The sequence below is a fragment of the Archocentrus centrarchus genome, chromosome 24 (assembly GCF_007364275.1).
Source record: "Archocentrus centrarchus isolate MPI-CPG fArcCen1 chromosome 24, fArcCen1, whole genome shotgun sequence".
NCBI lineage: Eukaryota > Metazoa > Chordata > Actinopteri > Cichliformes > Cichlidae > Archocentrus > Archocentrus centrarchus.
Window position 1 is genome coordinate 5,191,861 of NC_044369.1, and position 18,616 is coordinate 5,210,476.

General features: G+C 39.3%; 2 protein-coding genes across 2 annotated transcripts; both read right to left on the bottom strand.

Moving 5' to 3' along the window:
- Positions 1–1,172: 1,172 nt before the first annotated feature.
- LOC115774744 (uncharacterized) lies at positions 1,173–4,369 on the bottom strand. Its single transcript, XM_030722138.1, has 3 exons — positions 4,176–4,369; positions 3,378–3,487; positions 1,173–3,267 (listed from the first exon to the last, which is right to left on the bottom strand). Exons 2-3 carry the CDS (start codon positions 3,485–3,487, stop codon positions 1,569–1,571), a joined length of 1,809 nt encoding a protein of 602 aa, XP_030577998.1. The 5' UTR covers positions 4,176–4,369; the 3' UTR covers positions 1,173–1,568.
- Positions 4,370–14,076: 9,707 nt separating this feature from the next.
- On the bottom strand, positions 14,077–17,203 carry LOC115774785 (uncharacterized). The gene is made up of 3 exons (XM_030722198.1): positions 17,010–17,203; positions 16,212–16,321; positions 14,077–16,101 (listed from the first exon to the last, which is right to left on the bottom strand). Exons 2-3 carry the CDS (start codon positions 16,319–16,321, stop codon positions 14,463–14,465), a joined length of 1,749 nt encoding a protein of 582 aa, XP_030578058.1. The 5' UTR covers positions 17,010–17,203; the 3' UTR covers positions 14,077–14,462.
- Between the last annotated feature and the right edge of the window lie 1,413 nt (positions 17,204–18,616).

An 18,616-nucleotide genomic window follows, 5' to 3' on the forward strand; every position in this document is an offset into this window, starting at 1 on the left:
TAATGACATAAATATTTTTTAGAATGACTTTATTTCAATTTTCATATAAAGAAGAATCATGTTGAATCCTGTGACTGATTACGTTCCCCATGCTAAGCCACCCTGCTGCCTTATTTTGCAACTTCATTTCCAAAAGTTATTCAGACAGTGGTTTAATCAAGTTTTAGTGTCTTTGGATTTTAAGGATTAAATTTATTTTCACAGAAGCAGTGAGCAGTCCACGTTCAGTTTGTGTGGGTCACAAAACATTTAAGCCTCATGATATCTGCTTATTTAATCTGTTGCATGTTTGTGGTTTTTACCTTTAATTTTTAAAACATATTTTGACTAAAGAATTTCCCAACTTTAGGCCAATAAAGTATATCTGGAGCCTTTCCCAGCTGTCATAGGCAGAGAGGCAGGGTGCAAACTCTTATATTCTGTATTTCATGTTTGTTCATTTCAATAAATAACTGCACCTGTTTCCATTTTCCCAGCAAAATCATACTGTAATGATCACAGCATATGTATGTATGTTTGTACAGTTCATATTTCCTCCAAGACGACTGGACCAGTCTTGATGAAATTTTGCATCATCATTGCCTGGGGTACTGTGAGTGCCAACATCTATATGGCATCAATCAATATTTCATACAAATCCCACAGTCGTGTACGTATTTGTACATTTGACACTTGGACATTGGAAGGTCAGTACATGTCATTCCAATGTCAGATTATTATGATGTCATAAGATAATGTATCATAGCCTCATACTGTAATGATCGTAGTGTGTGTGTATTTATGTGTGTTTATATGATCCGCGTGTCTCCGGTGTGCCACGGGGGTTTGCTAGTATAAATAAATGAGGGGCAGTCAAAGACTTTTGCACAAAACTGCTAGAATTATTAACCCCTTATTTATCTGATTACAAACAACACAGAATAATTGTGACCTGAAATGAAAAACTATCGACCAGCATGTTTAAGTGGAACTGAGCACCGTGAGTCTGGCTGAGTTGGTGCAAATAAATCAAATATGACTGAACCTCTGCTGATACTGTGTAAAACATACAGCAGCTTAAACACTTATAAAAGAGGCAAAGGAAAGAAAAAGGACATTGAAATTCAATTCCAATTAGTTTTATTTTCCAATTAGTTTTTGACATTTTTTGAGTTTCATGGGAGAAACCCAGGATCATGGGGAGAACATGCAGACTGAACACCAGAGAGAGGCTGAGGAAGTAAAATACCCCCCAGCCTTCCTCCAGTGAGCCCCACAGAAATACAGCAGTGCTTATGGTTCAATGTGATGCTATATATACACACAGTACCAGTCACTGGTACTGTGTGCATCAAATTAAACCTTTATATTGTCAGGCAAAGGACCCCACAATATAAGAAAAAACCCCAACAATCAAAACGACCCCCTGTGAGCAAGCACTTGGCGACAGTGGGAAGGAAAAACTCCCTTAAACAGGAAGAAACCTCCGGCAGAACCGGGCTCAGGGAGGGGCAGTCATCTGCCGCGACTGGTTGGGGGGTGAGAAAAGTTGGTACTCTCACTCAGAAAGTGTAAAACTGTTTTGGACACTAAAGAAGAGGGTTTGTCCAAACCGGAGATGTGACTGTAAAGTCAAGTCTGTGAATTTCACTGTCCAGGCCGTCATTAAAGAAATTCACAACACGAGAAGTCAAGCGTGAAAGCTTCTTCCTGATAGTTCTGCCCAGTGATCTTTTTGGACGTGAGGGCGATGTTTGTTCTCTCTTTTCTTCTCTCTGAGCTTCCGATGTCTGATTCTCAGGAACCGGAGAAGCTTTTCCACTCCAGTCTTCACCGTCAGGTTCTGGAGTTTCACCCTCAGGAACCGGAGAAGCTTTTCCACTCCAGTCTTCACCGTCAGGCTCTGGAGTTTGAATCTCAGGAACCGGAGAAGCTTTTCCACTCCAGTCTTCACCGTCAGGTTCTGGAGTTTCACTCTCAGGAACCGGAGAAGCTTTTCCACTCCAGTCTTCACCGTCAGGTTCTGGAGTTTCAATCTCAGGAACCGGAGAAGCTTTTCCACTCCAGTCTTCACCGTCAGGCTCTGGAGTTTGAATCTCAGGAAGTGGAGAAGCTTTTCCACTCCATTCTTCACCGTCAGGCTCTGGAGTTTGAATCTCACACACTGGAGAAGCTTTTCCACTCCATTCTCCACTCTGAGGTTCTGGTGTCTGACTCTCAGGAACTGGAGAAAGGGTCTCGGGATTGAAAGTCTTCTTAGAGGTCTTAGACTTTTTGAGCACTGATATCAAAGTCTTAGAAACCGCTAACTCAAATTCTTCATCACCTGCTTCCATCAGAGCCTGCAGCACATATTTTGATCCAAATATCTGGCACAGTTTTTTGTAGATGGCGATGTGCAGGCTTTGAACCCTTTGTGGGAGAGCAAATTTCAGCATGCCCTCGGTCCTCCTTGTAACACCGTACACTAACTGATCAAGATCCACGTTTAATATGGATGATCTGGTGTTAGCAGCAATGTGGTCAACCAACTTGGCAAGAACCACAGTAACAAAGGTCCCGTTGATCAGGTACTCAGGACAGGGAGGATGTGATGAAGCACTTGTGAAGTGATGTGATTCTGAGTGATCAGAATGCTGTGGAGCTGGTTCAGGATCCAAATCCTCCATGCAGTCTGAACTCTCTGATGAACAGTCACTTAATCCTAACATTTCTGTGCTGTCCTGCTCGACGTGTTCAGCGTCCTCGGGGTCAGAACACCAGCACTCCTCGCAGTTACAGCGCGGGCATGCCACCTTGTCACATGACCCGTCCTCCATTCTTTCACGGCCATCCAACATGGATTTAAACATTTTCCCTATGATATGGACCATTTGTAAAATGCATTCTGCTGATGGCGAGGAATAAATGTCAGAGGAAAGAGCTGACCATGTGAGCTGAGCCAGCGATGAGTTTACACTTTTAGTAATCGGTGCTGAGAACAATCTCACTAAGTGATCCAAGCTGTGGGAGCTTTGCTCTGCTATGTTCAGGGCTTCACTAAAATAGCGATGAAGGCTGTTCCTAAAGCAGGCTTGAATGTCCTGCTCCGTCACTCTGCAGTGACTGCACCCGCCCTGCACAGTTTCATCATCGCCACATAAATGATAGTGGTCCGAGGCAAGAACCTGAGGCTCCACATCCTCCAGGACCAAGGCGCTAATTTCACCTATTACTGCACGACACATGTCGAACAGCAGAATGCCCACTTCTGATCCATTATCACAGGCATCCAGAGACATCCACTCCCTGAAACACAAAACAGACAAATATGGTTGAGCATAAACAAACCTTTAACCAGCGTATGGTTGTGTATATTTAGTGATAATGATCTTCATGACTTTAAACTTGTGACTTACTTGTGTGAAATATCTTGCACATAGGGGCCGATGACTTTCTCAAGGGATTCGGGGGTCACCAGGGGCAACTTTAAATGCCTGCAAACCTCTTCTCCCATTTCTCCTGACATCTAGAAAGACAATCGGATTTTTAGGTATTTATGACACATCAGCAAAAAGTTCTGCGATGGGACTTTGAAATAATCACTGTTAAACACCGAGCCTGCCCACCCGCTCCCTCGCTTCGGCCTTTATCAACCTTTGAGACAGCCGACAGCGAGTTTTCTTACACAAGTTGGCAACGTGGCCCAGATAGAGGAGGAGAGCTGAACGTAGCTGGCAGTCCCACAGTGTTTAAGTTAAATTTGATATTCTAACATTAAACAATATGGGACAACATTGATCTATGTAATGTGGGTCTAGGCAAAGCATTAAGGTTATTAAGTTATTTCATAAAGTTCATTTGTAGTTCTACATATATTTAGGGTGTTTTTTCTTCACTTTTTGTCTCTCCAAAGATGTTTTTCCTCTCTCCTACAGCCTCGATTGCAACGACATGCAAATAAACAATTATGCAAATTAGGCGACTTCTATTTTCAGCGGTGGAAAATTTCCCGAACTTTTAAATACAAAACTTGGCAGATATTTATATGTGACATATTAACATTATATATTAACAATTCAATTATAAATATTAACATACAGGAAAGTGCTGAATGTTATTTTTATCGTCTCCTCAGGATACCACACAACTCTTCATTACGAATAAAATCAATCTATCAAAATATACAGATGAAAAACTTGTTTTGTTCGTTTTACCTTATTCTGGTTGTGTGAATAAAAGTTTTCCACAATATTTCAGCTTTTGCAGCAATGTAGTGTCAGTTTTCCAGACGTTTTCCAGGTTGTTTCCAAGTATTTGGTTCTTGCAGCCACGAAAAGTCCTTGCAGCTCCTGAGAGGTCTGGGTTCTGTTCAACGGTTTAGAATCTAAAACCGACTTTTAAACTTCATACGTCACATTCTATCTGTGTGTGACCATAGACATATATGTGTGTGACATTCACATTCGCGAACGTGCGCGTGCTATGCACTATGCAAGACAGTGTATCCAGATGCAGCCTGAACTTTGACCCCATTATTGACAAGACTCAAAAGAAATGTAACCAATGGCTGCAAAGGGACCTCTCGCTGACGGGCAGAGTTTTGCTATCTAAAGCTGAGGGTCTTTCTCGTCTTACTTATGCTGCTCTATCTCTTAGTGTTAACAAAAGGATCTCCAAAGATATTGACAAGATGTTATTCAACTTCATCTGCAAGAATAAAAATCATTATATTAAAAAATCGGTTATTATGAATTCATATGAGAAAGGTGGCCTTAACTTCCTGGACTTTTCCACATTAAATAATACGTTTAAGATAAATTGGTTGAGACAATTCATCAAAAACCCATCTTCAATCTGGAATTTTATCCCAAATTTTGTCTTTTCTAAACTAGGAGGCCTTAATTTCCTGGTATTTTGTAATTACAAAATCGAAAAAAATCCCCTTAAACTTGTTTTCACAAACAGATGCTTCTTTTATGGTCATTGATATACAAACACAATTTCTCCCCGCACAGGTATTATATTTGGAATAATAAAGACGTCCTTCATAAGAACAAATCCTTATTTTACCCCAGTTGGTTTACCCATAATATTGTCTTACTTCTTCAACTGCTTAATCCTGATGGTTCCCTAATGACATTTTCAAATTTTGTCTCTAAGAATCCTGAATTGAAATAAATGGGAGAGAGCAGGATGTCATTTAATATTCTTTCTTTGAGCTAAAGGTGAAACTGAGATTGCTACTTTCTGCTGCTCCATTATCACGAGGGGTCGCCACAGCGGGCACCTCTGCTTGTTTGATTTGACGTTTTCTCTTTCTTCATCCCTCCATACCAATATATAAAACAATGCTTTGGGTGTAGAATTATTTTTTATGAGAGCATCATGTATTTTGTTTTTTATAAAAGTGTGCCATGTATTTGTTCTCTAATGCTCTCGCTTTTTTTCTCCCCTGATCACCTGTGACTCACCTGTTTGCCATCTGCTGTCCAATAAAGGACAAATACCCGAAAATTACTTTTAAAACATAGTCATAGCTCTTGAAGGATTCTTAGTATATATTCTGGAAACGTATGAATGCAAAAAAAAAGAGTGCTGGGAAATAAATTAGTTGTAACTAAATAACATCTGCGCAGCAGGGTGGTGCGGTGGTTGCGCTGTTGCCTCACAGCAGGAAGACTGAGGGCTGCCTCTCAGCAGACTGCCGTAATAAACACATAATGTTGTAAAGGTTTGAAGGGTGCAGGGTCAATAAAGCAAGCTCAGAACAGGATTGACCTGTAAGCAGGGCTGGACTGGCAATCGGGCGTACCGGGCATTTGCCCGGTGGGCCGACAGTCCTCAGGGGCCGATGCCGTTGGATTTGTTTTTTCTTCCCTTTTTTTTTTTCCTAAGAGACCGGCCCACAATTTAGAGGGGGCGGCCCATTGGCCCATCTTCAATATAGACAGTGGACAGAACCAATCAGGTTATAGGATGAAAGCGGCCCCACCCTTTCCCCGCGTGGTGCAGAACACTGAAACTACTCCCACTAGTAGTTTCAGTGTTGAGTCACTGAAAGTGTCGCTGTAGATGCTACAAAATGTGTAAAGATCACAGACATGGTCGCTGCTGTAGCCTCCACGTCCTCTGTAACAGTAATGCTGCAGCAACAGCAGGCTGTAGGCAGAGGCGGCCAGAGGCATAGGCGACATATGCGGCTGCATAGGACCCCCTGACCACCAGAGGGCCCCCAAGCTCACCCACATTTGTCATGAAACTTTTTTGGTTTGTTTTAATTTTTTACAAATGCCAATTTCCTAAAAGAAAGAAGAGACTATTCTAACTGTCCAGATTTGTACACTTGTAACAACACTAATTTAATGAGTAGGCTACACTCTAATATTTCTGTCTCAGAGTGATGCTAAAAAGCTAATTCATGCATTTATTACTTCTAGGCTGGACTATTGTAATTCATTATTATCAGGCTGTCCTAAAAACTCCCTGAAAAGCCTTCAGCTGATCCAAAATGCTGCAGCTAGAGTACTGACAGGGACTAGAAAGAGAGAGCAGATTTCTCCCATATTGGCTTCTCTTCATTGGTTCATAGTCCCATATCACCCCAACAGAGCACTTTGCTCTCAGACTGCTGGCTTACTTGTGGTTCCTCGGATACTTAAGAGTAGGATGGGAGGCAGAGCCTTCAGCTTTCAGGCCCCTCTTCTGTGGAATCAGCTCCTAGTTTGGATTCAGGAGACAGACACCCTCTCTATTTTTAAGATTAGGATGACTGTTGGGTTTTGTAATTACTGTGTGGTCTTTACCTTGCAGTATAAAGTGCCTTGAGGCGCCTGTTTGTTGTGATTTGGCAGTGTATAAATAAAATGGAATTGAATTGAAAAGGCTGAAACTGTAATACATCCTAAAAAAAATTAATAATCAATTCTAACCTTCCAACATTAATAACAATTAAGTTCAGGGGACAATGAAATGGTATTAAGGGGGACCCAAATCAAATCTTGCTTAGGGCCCCTTCAAGGCTTGGACCGACTCTGCTGTAGGTGAAGACAGCAGCAGTGTGATGAGCAATGGCGATTGATTAATATCAATATTTACATTTGCATATTTCCCCAAATCTGGCAGCCTGTCAGGTTTTAGCTGTGGCCAGCGTGGTAGAGGACCCCAATGCAGGACTCAGACGAGGAGGCACCAATAACTTAATGCTTAAATCCAAAAAATACGAGAACATGGCATAACGCACACAGCAGGGAAAAACCAACGACAACACAACAAGGACCTTAACAACACAGAGACCCTAAATACACAAAGGGATAACGAGGGAAAAGGAAACAGGTGACAACACAGGTGAACGAAATACACTAACGAGACAAGGGGAAATAAAGGAAACACAAAGCACAAGCAGCACAAAATCATCAAAATAAAACAGGAAGTGAGTAAACATGACATGTATGTAAACTTAACACAGAGGGAACCTAAACACAGAAGGGCCGAGACTTAAACACACAGGAGCAAAGGGAAAACCAGAACATGGAAAACTAAACAGAAAACAAAGACAAACTAAAATTCCCAAAATCCTGAACATCCAGAAAACAGAACTTCACAAAAACTCAAAACACTGGGCCGCCGGCCCACGATCATGACACAGCCACGGCACCTTAATCTGATAAAATAGCAAACGGTCAAGGCCGAGAAGTGTTGGATGAGCAGCAAGTGTCCATTTTAGGCTACGTCACAGCATTTGAGATATTTAGGTTAAAGGTGTGCTGTTTGTATTTATAAACGGGAAAAAAATTGACTGTCCACAGGTAACTTGAATACACTCCTAGGCTATGCTTCATGCCAATTTCAAAACCCGGCAAGATTATACTTGCCATATGTTCTCAATCTGCTCTCTGTTAATATGGTGACAGCTTATAAGCATGTTTTATTGCTTGCTTTTTGTTTATGTTCTCTGTTTTTGGTTCTTGCAAGACTTAAATCCTTGTGCCCATATATATATGTATAAGATACAATAACCTTTTATTATACATGAGGATTCAATGTTGCTGCCTGTCATCTCGGTTACTTTATAGAGATTTAATTTCTAAAATTGTTGTTCCTCTTCACATTGTCAACCCTCCAGACCTACAAGATCCTCTATGGTCTAATTCATTATTGTTCCTACCCAAAGTTAAATGTAGCAGAAAATGTAAAAGGATAAAGTGTCAACCAATTTAAACGGTTGTTAATCACCACCTCACTCTTGGTGGGTTTTTTTTTTCCAGCACATTTTAAATATATATTTCTACTTTGTTTCCCTAGTATTAGGTGCTCCTTTGTTGGGTTTTAGAGTTCATGTTCAACTCCTTCAATGTCACATCTTGGAATGTCAGAGGTATTAGGGACACAACTAAAAGAAAAGCAGTCTTTTTGTTTTGCAGAAGAATGGAGTCAGACTTAATTTTGCTGCAAGAAACTCATTCCTGTGAATCAGATACTAAATTTTGGAAATCACAGTGGGGAAATACAGCTTATTTTAGCCATGGATCTAATCATTCTGCAGGAGTAACAGTTCTGTTACACAAATTTAAAGGAGATGTTCACTTCAGATGATGGTAGATGGATTGCATTAATAGTTAAACAGGACAATGCCACCTTTATTGTTTGCAATTTATATGGCTTTAACTCACACGCTTCCAACAAGATATTATTTAATGAAATAACATTAAAACTGCAAGATTTACATAAGAAATACCAGGGCTCTAATATAATCTTAGGTGGAGACTTTAACGTTTGTCCGGATGAAACAATTGATAGATACCCTCCCAAACAAAACCTTAATGTACAAAATAACCTTATCTCATTACTGTGTTCTAACCTTTTCTTGACTGATGTCTGGCGCTTTTTTAATTCCTCCAATGAGGGATTTACATGGTGTAATAATAGTCAAACCCTTAAATCCAGAATTGACTTATTTCTTATCTCCTCCTCTTCACTACAATATGTTAAAGATATAAGCCAGCTAAACGCCCCTTTATCTGATCATAAATTGCTCAACTTGAAATTAGCTGCGATCCAAAAAAACTCTGGTTTAAGAGGTTACTGGAAATTTAACAATTCTCTTTTAAATGACCTGCCTTTCAACAACACCGTTAAAATCCTTGTTAACGAAACTCTCAATGATGGCAGACTTGAACAATACAGGAACAAATGGGAACTATTTAAATATAAAGTCAGGTCGGCTGCTATTAAAAGAAGTAAAGAATTAAAGAGAGAAAAGCACAGACTAGAAAATGACTTAATGCATAAACTTAACTGCTTAATAACAAAAAAACAACTTACCTCAGAGGAAGAGCTTGAAATTAAGGATGTTCAGTTGAATTTGGATCAGTTTTATTTAGATATGGCAAAAGGTTCATTTATTAGATCAAGAGCCAAATGGTTAGAGGAAGGAGAAAGAAACACAAGTTATTTTTTTGCTCTTGAAAAAAGAAATGCTAAAAGAAAATCCTTAACAGCCCTTAACATTCATGGAACCCTGTCAACAGATCCAGTCTTGATCAATAATTCCATTTCTGAATTTTATGAAAAGCTCTATCAGTCCAACTTCAATGCAAAACATTGCATCGACTTTTTACAAAATATTCATCCTAAGGTACCCTCAATTGACAATAACTTTAAATCTCATTGTGATTCTGACCTCTCAATTATTGGAAAATCACCAGGTGTTGATGGCTTATCAGTAGAGTTCTACGTTCATTTTTGGGAATTTATCCAAAACTCATTATTCTGTATGTATAAAGAATGTATTAATAATGGCGAGATGTCTTCTACAATGAAGCAGGGTATTATCTCTCTTATCCCAAAACCTGATAAGGACCCATTAATAATTGAGAATTGGCGCCCTATAACTCTTTTAACAATTGATTATAAGATTCTAGCCTTAACATACGCTAACAGACTAAAGACAGGCCTAGGTACCATAATTGCTGAAACCCAGACAGGCTTTATGAAAAATCGTCATATCAGCAATAACATTAGATTAATTCTAGATTTAATTGATTATGCCGGTGAGATAAACTCTGATGCACTTATCTTATTTCTGGACTTTTATAAAGCCTTTGACACAATTGAGCATAAATTTCTTTCACATTCCCTTAAAGCATTTGGTTTTGGTCAAAAATTTATTGATATTATCAATATGTTTTATAGAGATATCAATAGCTCTGTGATAATCAATATGAATACATCTAAAAGATTCCAAGTTAATAGGGGTGTTCGTCAAGGCTGCCCTATTTCACCCTTTTTATTTATCTTAGTCACTGAATTACTGTCCATTCATATTGTTCAGGATAAAAAATTTGAAGGCATCTCAATTTACGGTAGAGAAATAAAAATTTCCCAACTTGCCGATGACACAACTTTGTTCTTAAAAGATAAACATCAGCTACCTAACTCAATTTCCCTGCTTAACCAATTTTCAAATGCCTCAGGTTTAAAATTAAATTTATCTAAATGTGAAATTCTATCTCTACATAACTGTAATGATGATATGATTTGTAATATTCCTGTTAAGGAGACAGTTAAGTATCTGGGTATAAGCATAACTAAAAATCTTACTGCCAGGCAACATTTAAATTTCTCAAACAGAATATCTAAAACTAAATCCATTTTCAACTCCTGGCTTCAAAGAGACCTGTCTATTCTCGGCAGAGTTCTTCTCTCTAAAGCAGAAGGCCTATCTCGCTTTGTGTATCCATCCTTATCTCTGTTTGTTAATGATTTAACAGTTTCAGAAGTTAATAAAATTTTCCTAAACTTCATTTGGAAAAACAAATCACACCAACTTAAGAAAGGTGTACTTTCAAACTCTAAAGCAGAAGGCGGTCTTGAAATCCTAGATTATTTTGACACCATCAACACCTTTAAGGTTAACTGGTTAAAAAAGTGTCTCCTAAACCATGACTCAATCTGGTTTTTCATCCCAAATCACATTTTTAATAAAATAGGAGGCCTGTCTTTCCTCTTAAAGTGTAATTGTTTACCTAATAAATTACCCATTAAATTATCCAAATTTCATCAGCAAGCCCTACTAGCTTGGAAACTGGCTTTTGTCCACAATTTTTCACCTCACAAGGCTCTCCTCTGGAACAACTGCGATATTTTGATTAGAAATAAGTCCATATTCTTCCCTAATTGGTTTGAAAGAGACATTAACCATATCCTTAATCTTTTTGATGGTACTGGCGATATGTTAACCTATGAGCACTTTATGTCTGTCCACAGTTTTCCTGTTCCTTACAGTGAATTTAATAAGATAACCAATGCTATTTCCAAAGAGTTAATTCAACTTGTAAAAAATCACTTGAGTTACAATGAATTTACAGAAGCACTACCTACACTTACACTAGGAGGAATGAAACTAACAGATAGAGAGTGCAATAACAAACATATACGTCAGTGCTTTCATAGAAAGAACAGCGTAGTACCCAGGGGTAAGTTCTACTGGAGAGCTCAAATTGAGGACATAAACTGGAGAAAGGCCTGGCTCTTACCTCATAAATACTGTATTCCCAACAAAACCAAAGAAGTACATTTTAAAATATTACACAACATATATCCTGTGAACTATGTTATTGCTAAATTTGCTGATGTTAATGACTCCTGTACTTTTTGTAAAAAACATTCAGAAACAACGTCACATTTATTTTTTAGCTGTGACATATCCAAGAAGTTTTGGAGTGACCTTGAATCTCATCTTTTCTGTTTGACCAAAGTTCTGTGTACACTCAGACTCAAGGATATTATCTGCTATTATACTAACTCTGAAAATTGTATTTTTGAATATATGCTTAATTTCATTATTATATATGCAAAATTCTTTATTCACAAGCAAAAGTTTGCAAATTCGATACCCAACATCACTCATTTCCTTGCAGAACTTAAGTACGTGATTGAATCCCTCAAATTGATTAATAATAAAAAGAGCAATAAATTTATTTCTGATTACCAGGAATATTTTCCCGACTCCTCTGACTGAGAGAAGATTTGTATTATTGTAATGGACTCAATAGAAATTACATATTCTTGTTTTGATGTGCTGCCTTTAATGAAAATCCTGTTTGTTTTGTATATTCTGGTTCAATAAAGTTTAAAAAAAAAAAAAAAAAAGGTGTGCTGCTGCACAGTAGTTTGAATTTGTAGCCTCTGTGCTGGTTAATCATGTTTTTAAAAGCACTCAAACAGGTGAAATGACAGATTTTGAAAAAGCTAAATGATACGTAAAAGCTTTGCAATTTAAGCATTACTAAAGTAAGTTAAAAAAAGTATAAAAGTATTATTAGCAAAAGGTATGCTCACATTGAATAAGAGTAAGACAGTGTCAAATGCTTCTAAGTCATAGTTGCGGGCCGGTCTAAGCCAAAAATGCCAGGGCCGATTTTTTTGTCCCAGTCCAGCCCTGGCAGCAGCAGCACAGCCTCTTGTCTCCACTGCAAAGAAGCACATGTTGTGGATATGATAGCGGTGTCTACTGTGCAACTGGGAAACAGCTAAAAAAGTCACATTTCTTTCACATTTAGCAAATGTGAGAATTAAAACTGCTCTGAACGCCTCGGCTGTAAAAGTTTAACTGCACATAAAAATATAAAAAGACTTCCTGCTTGTTCTTCCACTTTCTTGCTAATGTTTCACGGCCACTTAAGGTACCCAAGGAGTCAGCTATCATTCAAATTTCTGTAGATTACTGTAGATTTAGCCTCCATATTCCCCAGCTGGTTGGTGAGTACTTCCTGGAGGTTGCTGATTGTTGCTACTTTAAATCAGTCACAAAGAGGGTGCTGCACCAACAACCTCCTTCTGAATGACTCAGGTGCTGCTCTAGTAGGCTTCAGAGTATTCAGCAGCACTGTGAGTCCTGAATTATTCTCATCATAAATGAAGTCTATCATATGTTAATGACATAAATATTTTTTAGAATGACTTTATTTCAATTTTCATATAAAGAAGAATCATGTTGAATCCTGTGACTGATTACGTTCCCCATGCTAAGCCACCCTGCTGCCTTATTTTGCAACTTCATTTCCAAAAGTTATTCAGACAGTGGTTTAATCAAGTTTTAGTGTCTTTGGATTTTAAGGATTAAATTTATTTTCACAGAAGCAGTGAGCAGTCCACGTTCAGTTTGTGTGGGTCACAAAACATTTAAGCCTCATGATATCTGCTTATTTAATCTGTTGCATGTTTGTGGTTTTTACCTTTAATTTTTAAAACATATTTTGACTAAAGAATTTCCCAACTTTAGGCCAATAAAGTATATCTGGAGCCTTTCCCAGCTGTCATAGGCAGAGAGGCAGGGTGCAAACTCTTATATTCTGTATTTCATGTTTGTTCATTTCAATAAATAACTGCACCTGTTTCCATTTTCCCAGCAAAATCATACTGTAATGATCACAGCATATGTATGTATGTTTGTACAGTTCATATTTCCTCCAAGACGACTGGACCAGTCTTGATGAAATTTTGCATCATCATTGCCTGGGGTACTGTGAGTGCCAACATCTATATGGCATCAATCAATATTTCAGACAAATCCCACAGTCGTGTACGTATTTGTACATTTGACACTTGGACATTGGAAGGTCAGTACATGTCATTCCAATGTCAGATTATTATGATGTCATAAGATAATGTATCATAGCCTCATACTGTAATGATCGTAGTGTGTGTGTATTTATGTGTGTTTATATGATCCGCGTGTCTCCGGTGTGCCACGGGGGTTTGCTAGTATAAATAAATGAGGGGCAGTCAAAGACTTTTGCACAAAACTGCTAGAATTATTAACCCCTTATTTATCTGATTACAAACAACACAGAATAATTGTGACCTGAAATGAAAAACTATCGACCAGCATGTTTAAGTGGAACTGAGCACCGTGAGTCTGGCTGAGTTGGTGCAAATAAATCAAATATGACTGAACCTCTGCTGATACTGTGTAAAACATACAGCAGCTTAAACACTTATAAAAGAGGCAAAGGAAAGAAAAAGGACATTGAAATTCAATTCCAATTAGATTTATTTTCCAATTAGTTTTTGACATTTTTTGAGTTTCATGGGAGAAACCCAGGATCATGGGGAGAACATGCAGACTGAACACCAGAGAGAGGCTGAGGAAGTAAAATACCCCCCAGCCTTCCTCCAGTGAGCCCCACAGAAATACAGCAGTGCTTATGGTTCAATGTGATGCTATATATACACACAGTACCAGTCACTGGTACTGTGTGCATCAAATTAAACCTTTATATTGTCAGGCAAAGGACCCCACAATATAAGAAAAAACCCCAACAATCAAAACGACCCCCTGTGAGCAAGCACTTGGCGACAGTGGGAAGGAAAAACTCCCTTAAACAGGAAGAAACCTCCGGCAGAACCGGGCTCAGGGAGGGGCAGTCATCTGCCGCGACTGGTTGGGGGGTGAGAAAAGTTGGTACTCTCACTCAGAAAGTGTAAAACTGTTTTGGACACTAAAGAAGAGGGTTTGTCCAAACCGGAGATGTGACTGTAAAGTCAAGTCTGTGAATTTCACTGTCCAGGCCGTCATTAAAGAAATTCACAACACGAGAAGTCAAGCGTGAAAGCTTCTTCCTGATAGTTCTGCCCAGTGATCTTTTTGGACGTGAGGGCGATGTTTGTTCTCTCTTTTCTTCTCTCTGAGCTTCCGATGTCTGATTCTCAGGAACCGGAGAAGCTTTTCCACTCCAGTCTTCACCGTCAGGTTCTGGAGTTTCACCCTCAGGAACCGGAGAAGCTTTTCCACTCCAGTCTTCACCGTCAGGCTCTGGAGTTTCAATCTCAGGAACAGGAGAAGCTTTTCCACTCCAGTCTTCACCGTCAGGTTCTGGAGTTTCAATCTCAGGAACCGGAGAAGCTTTTCCACTCCAGTCTTCACCGTCAGGTTCTGGAGTTTCACCCTCAGGAACCGGAGAAGCTTTTCCACTCCAGTCTTCACCGTCAGGCTCTGGAGTTTGAATCTCACACACTGGAGAAGCTTTTCCACTCCATTCTCCACTCTGAGGTTCTGGTGTCTGACTCTCAGGAACTGGAGAAAGGGTCTCGGGATTGAAAGTCTTCTTAGAGGTCTTAGACTTTTTGAGCACTGATATCAAAGTCTTAGAAACCGCTAACTCAAATTCTTCATCGCCTGCTTCCATCAGAGCCTGCAGCACATATTTTGATCCAAATATCTGGCACAGTTTTTTGTAGATGGCGATGTGCAGGCTTTGAACCCTTTGTGGGAGAGCAAATTTCAGCATGCCCTCGGTCCTCCTTGTAACACCGTACACTAACTGATCAAGATCCACGTTTAATATGGATGATCTGGTGTTAGCAGCAATGTGGTCAACCAACTTGGCAAGAACCACAGTAACAAAGGTCCCGTTGATCAGGTACTCAGGACAGGGAGGATGTGATGAAGCACTTGTGAAGTGATGTGATTCTGAGTGATCAGAATGCTGTGGAGCTGGTTCAGGATCCAAATCCTCCATGCAGTCTGAACTCTCTGATGAACAGTCACTTAATCCTAACATTTCTGTGCTGTCCTGCTCGACGTGTTCAGCGTCCTCGGGGTCAGAACACCAGCACTCCTCGCAGTTACATCGCGGGCATGCCACCTTGTCACATGACCCGTCCTCCATTCTTTCACGGCCATCCAACATGGATTTAAACATTTTCCCTATGATATGGACCATTTGTAAAATGCATTCTGCTGATGGCGAGGAATAAATGTCAGAGGAAAGAGCTGACCATGTGAGCTGAGCCAGCGATGAGTTTACACTTTTAGTAATCGGTGCTGAGAACAATCTCACTAAGTGATCCAAGCTGTGGGAGCTTTGCTCTGCTATGTTCAGGGCTTCACTAAAATAGCGATGAAGGCTGTTCCTAAAGCAGGCTTGAATGTCCTGCTCCGTCACTCTGCAGTGACTGCACCCGCCCTGCACAGTTTCATCATCGCCACATAAATGATAGTGGTCCGAGGCAAGAACCTGAGGCTCCACATCCTCCAGGACCAAGGCGCTAATTTCACCTATTACTGCACGACACATGTCGAACAGCAGAATGCCCACTTCTGATCCATTATCACAGGCATCCAGAGACATCCACTCCCTGAAACACAAAACAGACAAATATGGTTGAGCATAAACAAACCTTTAACCAGCGTATGGTTGTGTATATTTAGTGATAATGATCTTCATGACTTTAAACTTGTGACTTACTTGTGTGAAATATCTTGCACATAGGGGCCGATGACTTTCTCAAGGGATTCGGGGGTCACCAGGGGCAACTTTAAATGCCTGCAAACCTCTTCTCCCATTTCTCCTGACATCTAGAAAGACAATCGGATTTTTAGGTATTTATGACACATCAGCAAAAAGTTCTGCGATGGGACTTTGAAATAATCACTGTTAAACACCGAGCCTGCCCACCCGCTCCCTCGCTTCGGCCTTTATCAACCTTTGAGACAGCCGACAGCGAGTTTTCTTACACAAGTTGGCAACGTGGCCCAGATAGAGGAGGAGAGCTGAACGTAGCTGGCAGTCCCACAGTGTTTAAGTTAAATTTGATATTCTAACATTAAACAATATGGGACAACATTGATCTATGTAATGTGGGTCTAGGCAAAGCATTAAGGTTATTAAGTTATTTCATAAAGTTCATTTGTAGTTCTACATATATTTAGGGTGTTTTTTCTTCACTTTTTGTCTCTCCAAAGATGTTTTTCCTCTCTCCTACAGCCTCGATTGCAACGACATGCAAATAAACAATTATGCAAATTAGGCGACTTCTATTTTCAGCGGTGGAAAATTTCCCGAACTTTTAAATACAAAACTTGGCAGATATTTATATGTGATATATTAACATTATATATTAACAATTCAATTATAAATATTAACATACAGGAAAGTGCTGAATGTTATTTTTATCGTCTCCTCAGGATACCACACAACTCTTCATTACGAATAAAATCAATCTATCAAAATATACAGATGAAAAACTTGTTTTGTTCGTTTTACCTTATTCTGGTTGTGTGAATAAAAGTTTTCCACAATATTTCAGCTTTTGCAGCAATGTAGTGTCAGTTTTCCAGACGTTTTCCAGGTTGTTTCCAAGTATTTGGTTCTTGCAGCCACGAAAAGTCCTTGCAGCTCCTGAGAGGTCTGGGTTCTGTTCAACGGTTTAGAATCTAAAACCGACTTTTAAACTTCATACGTCACATTCTATCTGTGTGTGACCATAGACATATATGTGTGTGACATTCACATTCGCGAACGTGCGCGTGCTATGCACTATGCAAGACAGTGTATCCAGATGCAGCCTGAACTTTGACCCCATTATTGACAAGACTCAAAAGAAATGTAACCAATGGCTGCAAAGGGACCTCTCGCTGACGGGCAGAGTTTTGCTATCTAAAGCTGAGGGTCTTTCTCGTCTTACTTATGCTGCTCTATCTCTTAGTGTTAACAAAAGGATCTCCAAAGATATTGACAAGATGTTATTCAACTTCATCTGCAAGAATAAAAATCATTATATTAAAAAATCGGTTATTATGAATTCATATGAGAAAGGTGGCCTTAACTTCCTGGACTTTTCCACATTAAATAATACGTTTAAGATAAATTGGTTGAGACAATTCATCAAAAACCCATCTTCAATCTGGAATTTTATCCCAAATTTTGTCTTTTCTAAACTAGGAGGCCTTAATTTCCTGGTATTTTGTAATTACAAAATCGAAAAAAAAATCCCCTTAAACTTGTTTTCACAAACAGATGCTTCTTTTATGGTCATTGATATACAAACACAATTTCTCCCCGCACAGGTATTATATTTGGAATAATAAAGACGTCCTTCATAAGAACAAATCCTTATTTTACCCCAGTTGGTTTACCCATAATATTGTCTTACTTCTTCAACTGCTTAATCCTGATGGTTCCCTAATGACATTTTCAAATTTTGTCTCTAAGAATCCTGAATTGAAATAAATGGGAGAGAGCAGGATGTCATTTAATATTCTTTCTTTGAGCTAAAGGTGAAACTGAGATTGCTACTTTCTGCTGCTCCATTATCACGAGGGGTCGCCACAGCGGGCACCTCTGCTTGTTTGATTTGACGTTTTCTCTTTCTTCATCCCTCCATACCAATATATAAAACAATGCTTTGGGTGTAGAATTATTTTTTATGAGAGCATCATGTATTTTGTTTTTTATAAAAGTGTGCCATGTATTTGTTCTCTAATGCTCTCGCTTTTTTTCTCCCCTGATCACCTGTGACTCACCTGTTTGCCATCTGCTGTCCAATAAAGGACAAATACCCGAAAATTACTTTTAAAACATAGTCATAGCTCTTGAAGGATTCTTAGTATATATTCTGGAAACGTATGAATGCAAAAAAAAAAGAGTGCTGGGAAATAAATTAGTTGTAACTAAATAACATCTGCGCAGCAGGGTGGTGCGGTGGTTGCGCTGTTGCCTCACAGCAGGAAGACTGAGGGCTGCCTCTCAGCAGACTGCCGTAATAAACACATAATGTTGTAAAGGTTTGAAGGGTGCAGGGTCAATAAAGCAAGCTCAGAACAGGATTGACCTGTAAGACATAGTTCAGGAGTAAATTCCTCGAGTCAGCT

Excerpts from the sequence above, each read along its gene's own strand:
- LOC115774744 (XM_030722138.1), bottom strand. The coding sequence starts at position 3,487 with ATGTCAGGAGAAATGGGAGAAGAGGTTTGCAGGCATTTAAAGTTGCCC. Across the intron at positions 3,268-3,377 it reads GTGCAAGATATTTCACACAA|GGAGTGGATGTCTCTGGATG; the intron begins GTAAGTCACAAG and ends TTTGTGTTTCAG.
- LOC115774785 (XM_030722198.1), bottom strand. The coding sequence starts at position 16,321 with ATGTCAGGAGAAATGGGAGAAGAGGTTTGCAGGCATTTAAAGTTGCCC. Across the intron at positions 16,102-16,211 it reads GTGCAAGATATTTCACACAA|GGAGTGGATGTCTCTGGATG; the intron begins GTAAGTCACAAG and ends TTTGTGTTTCAG.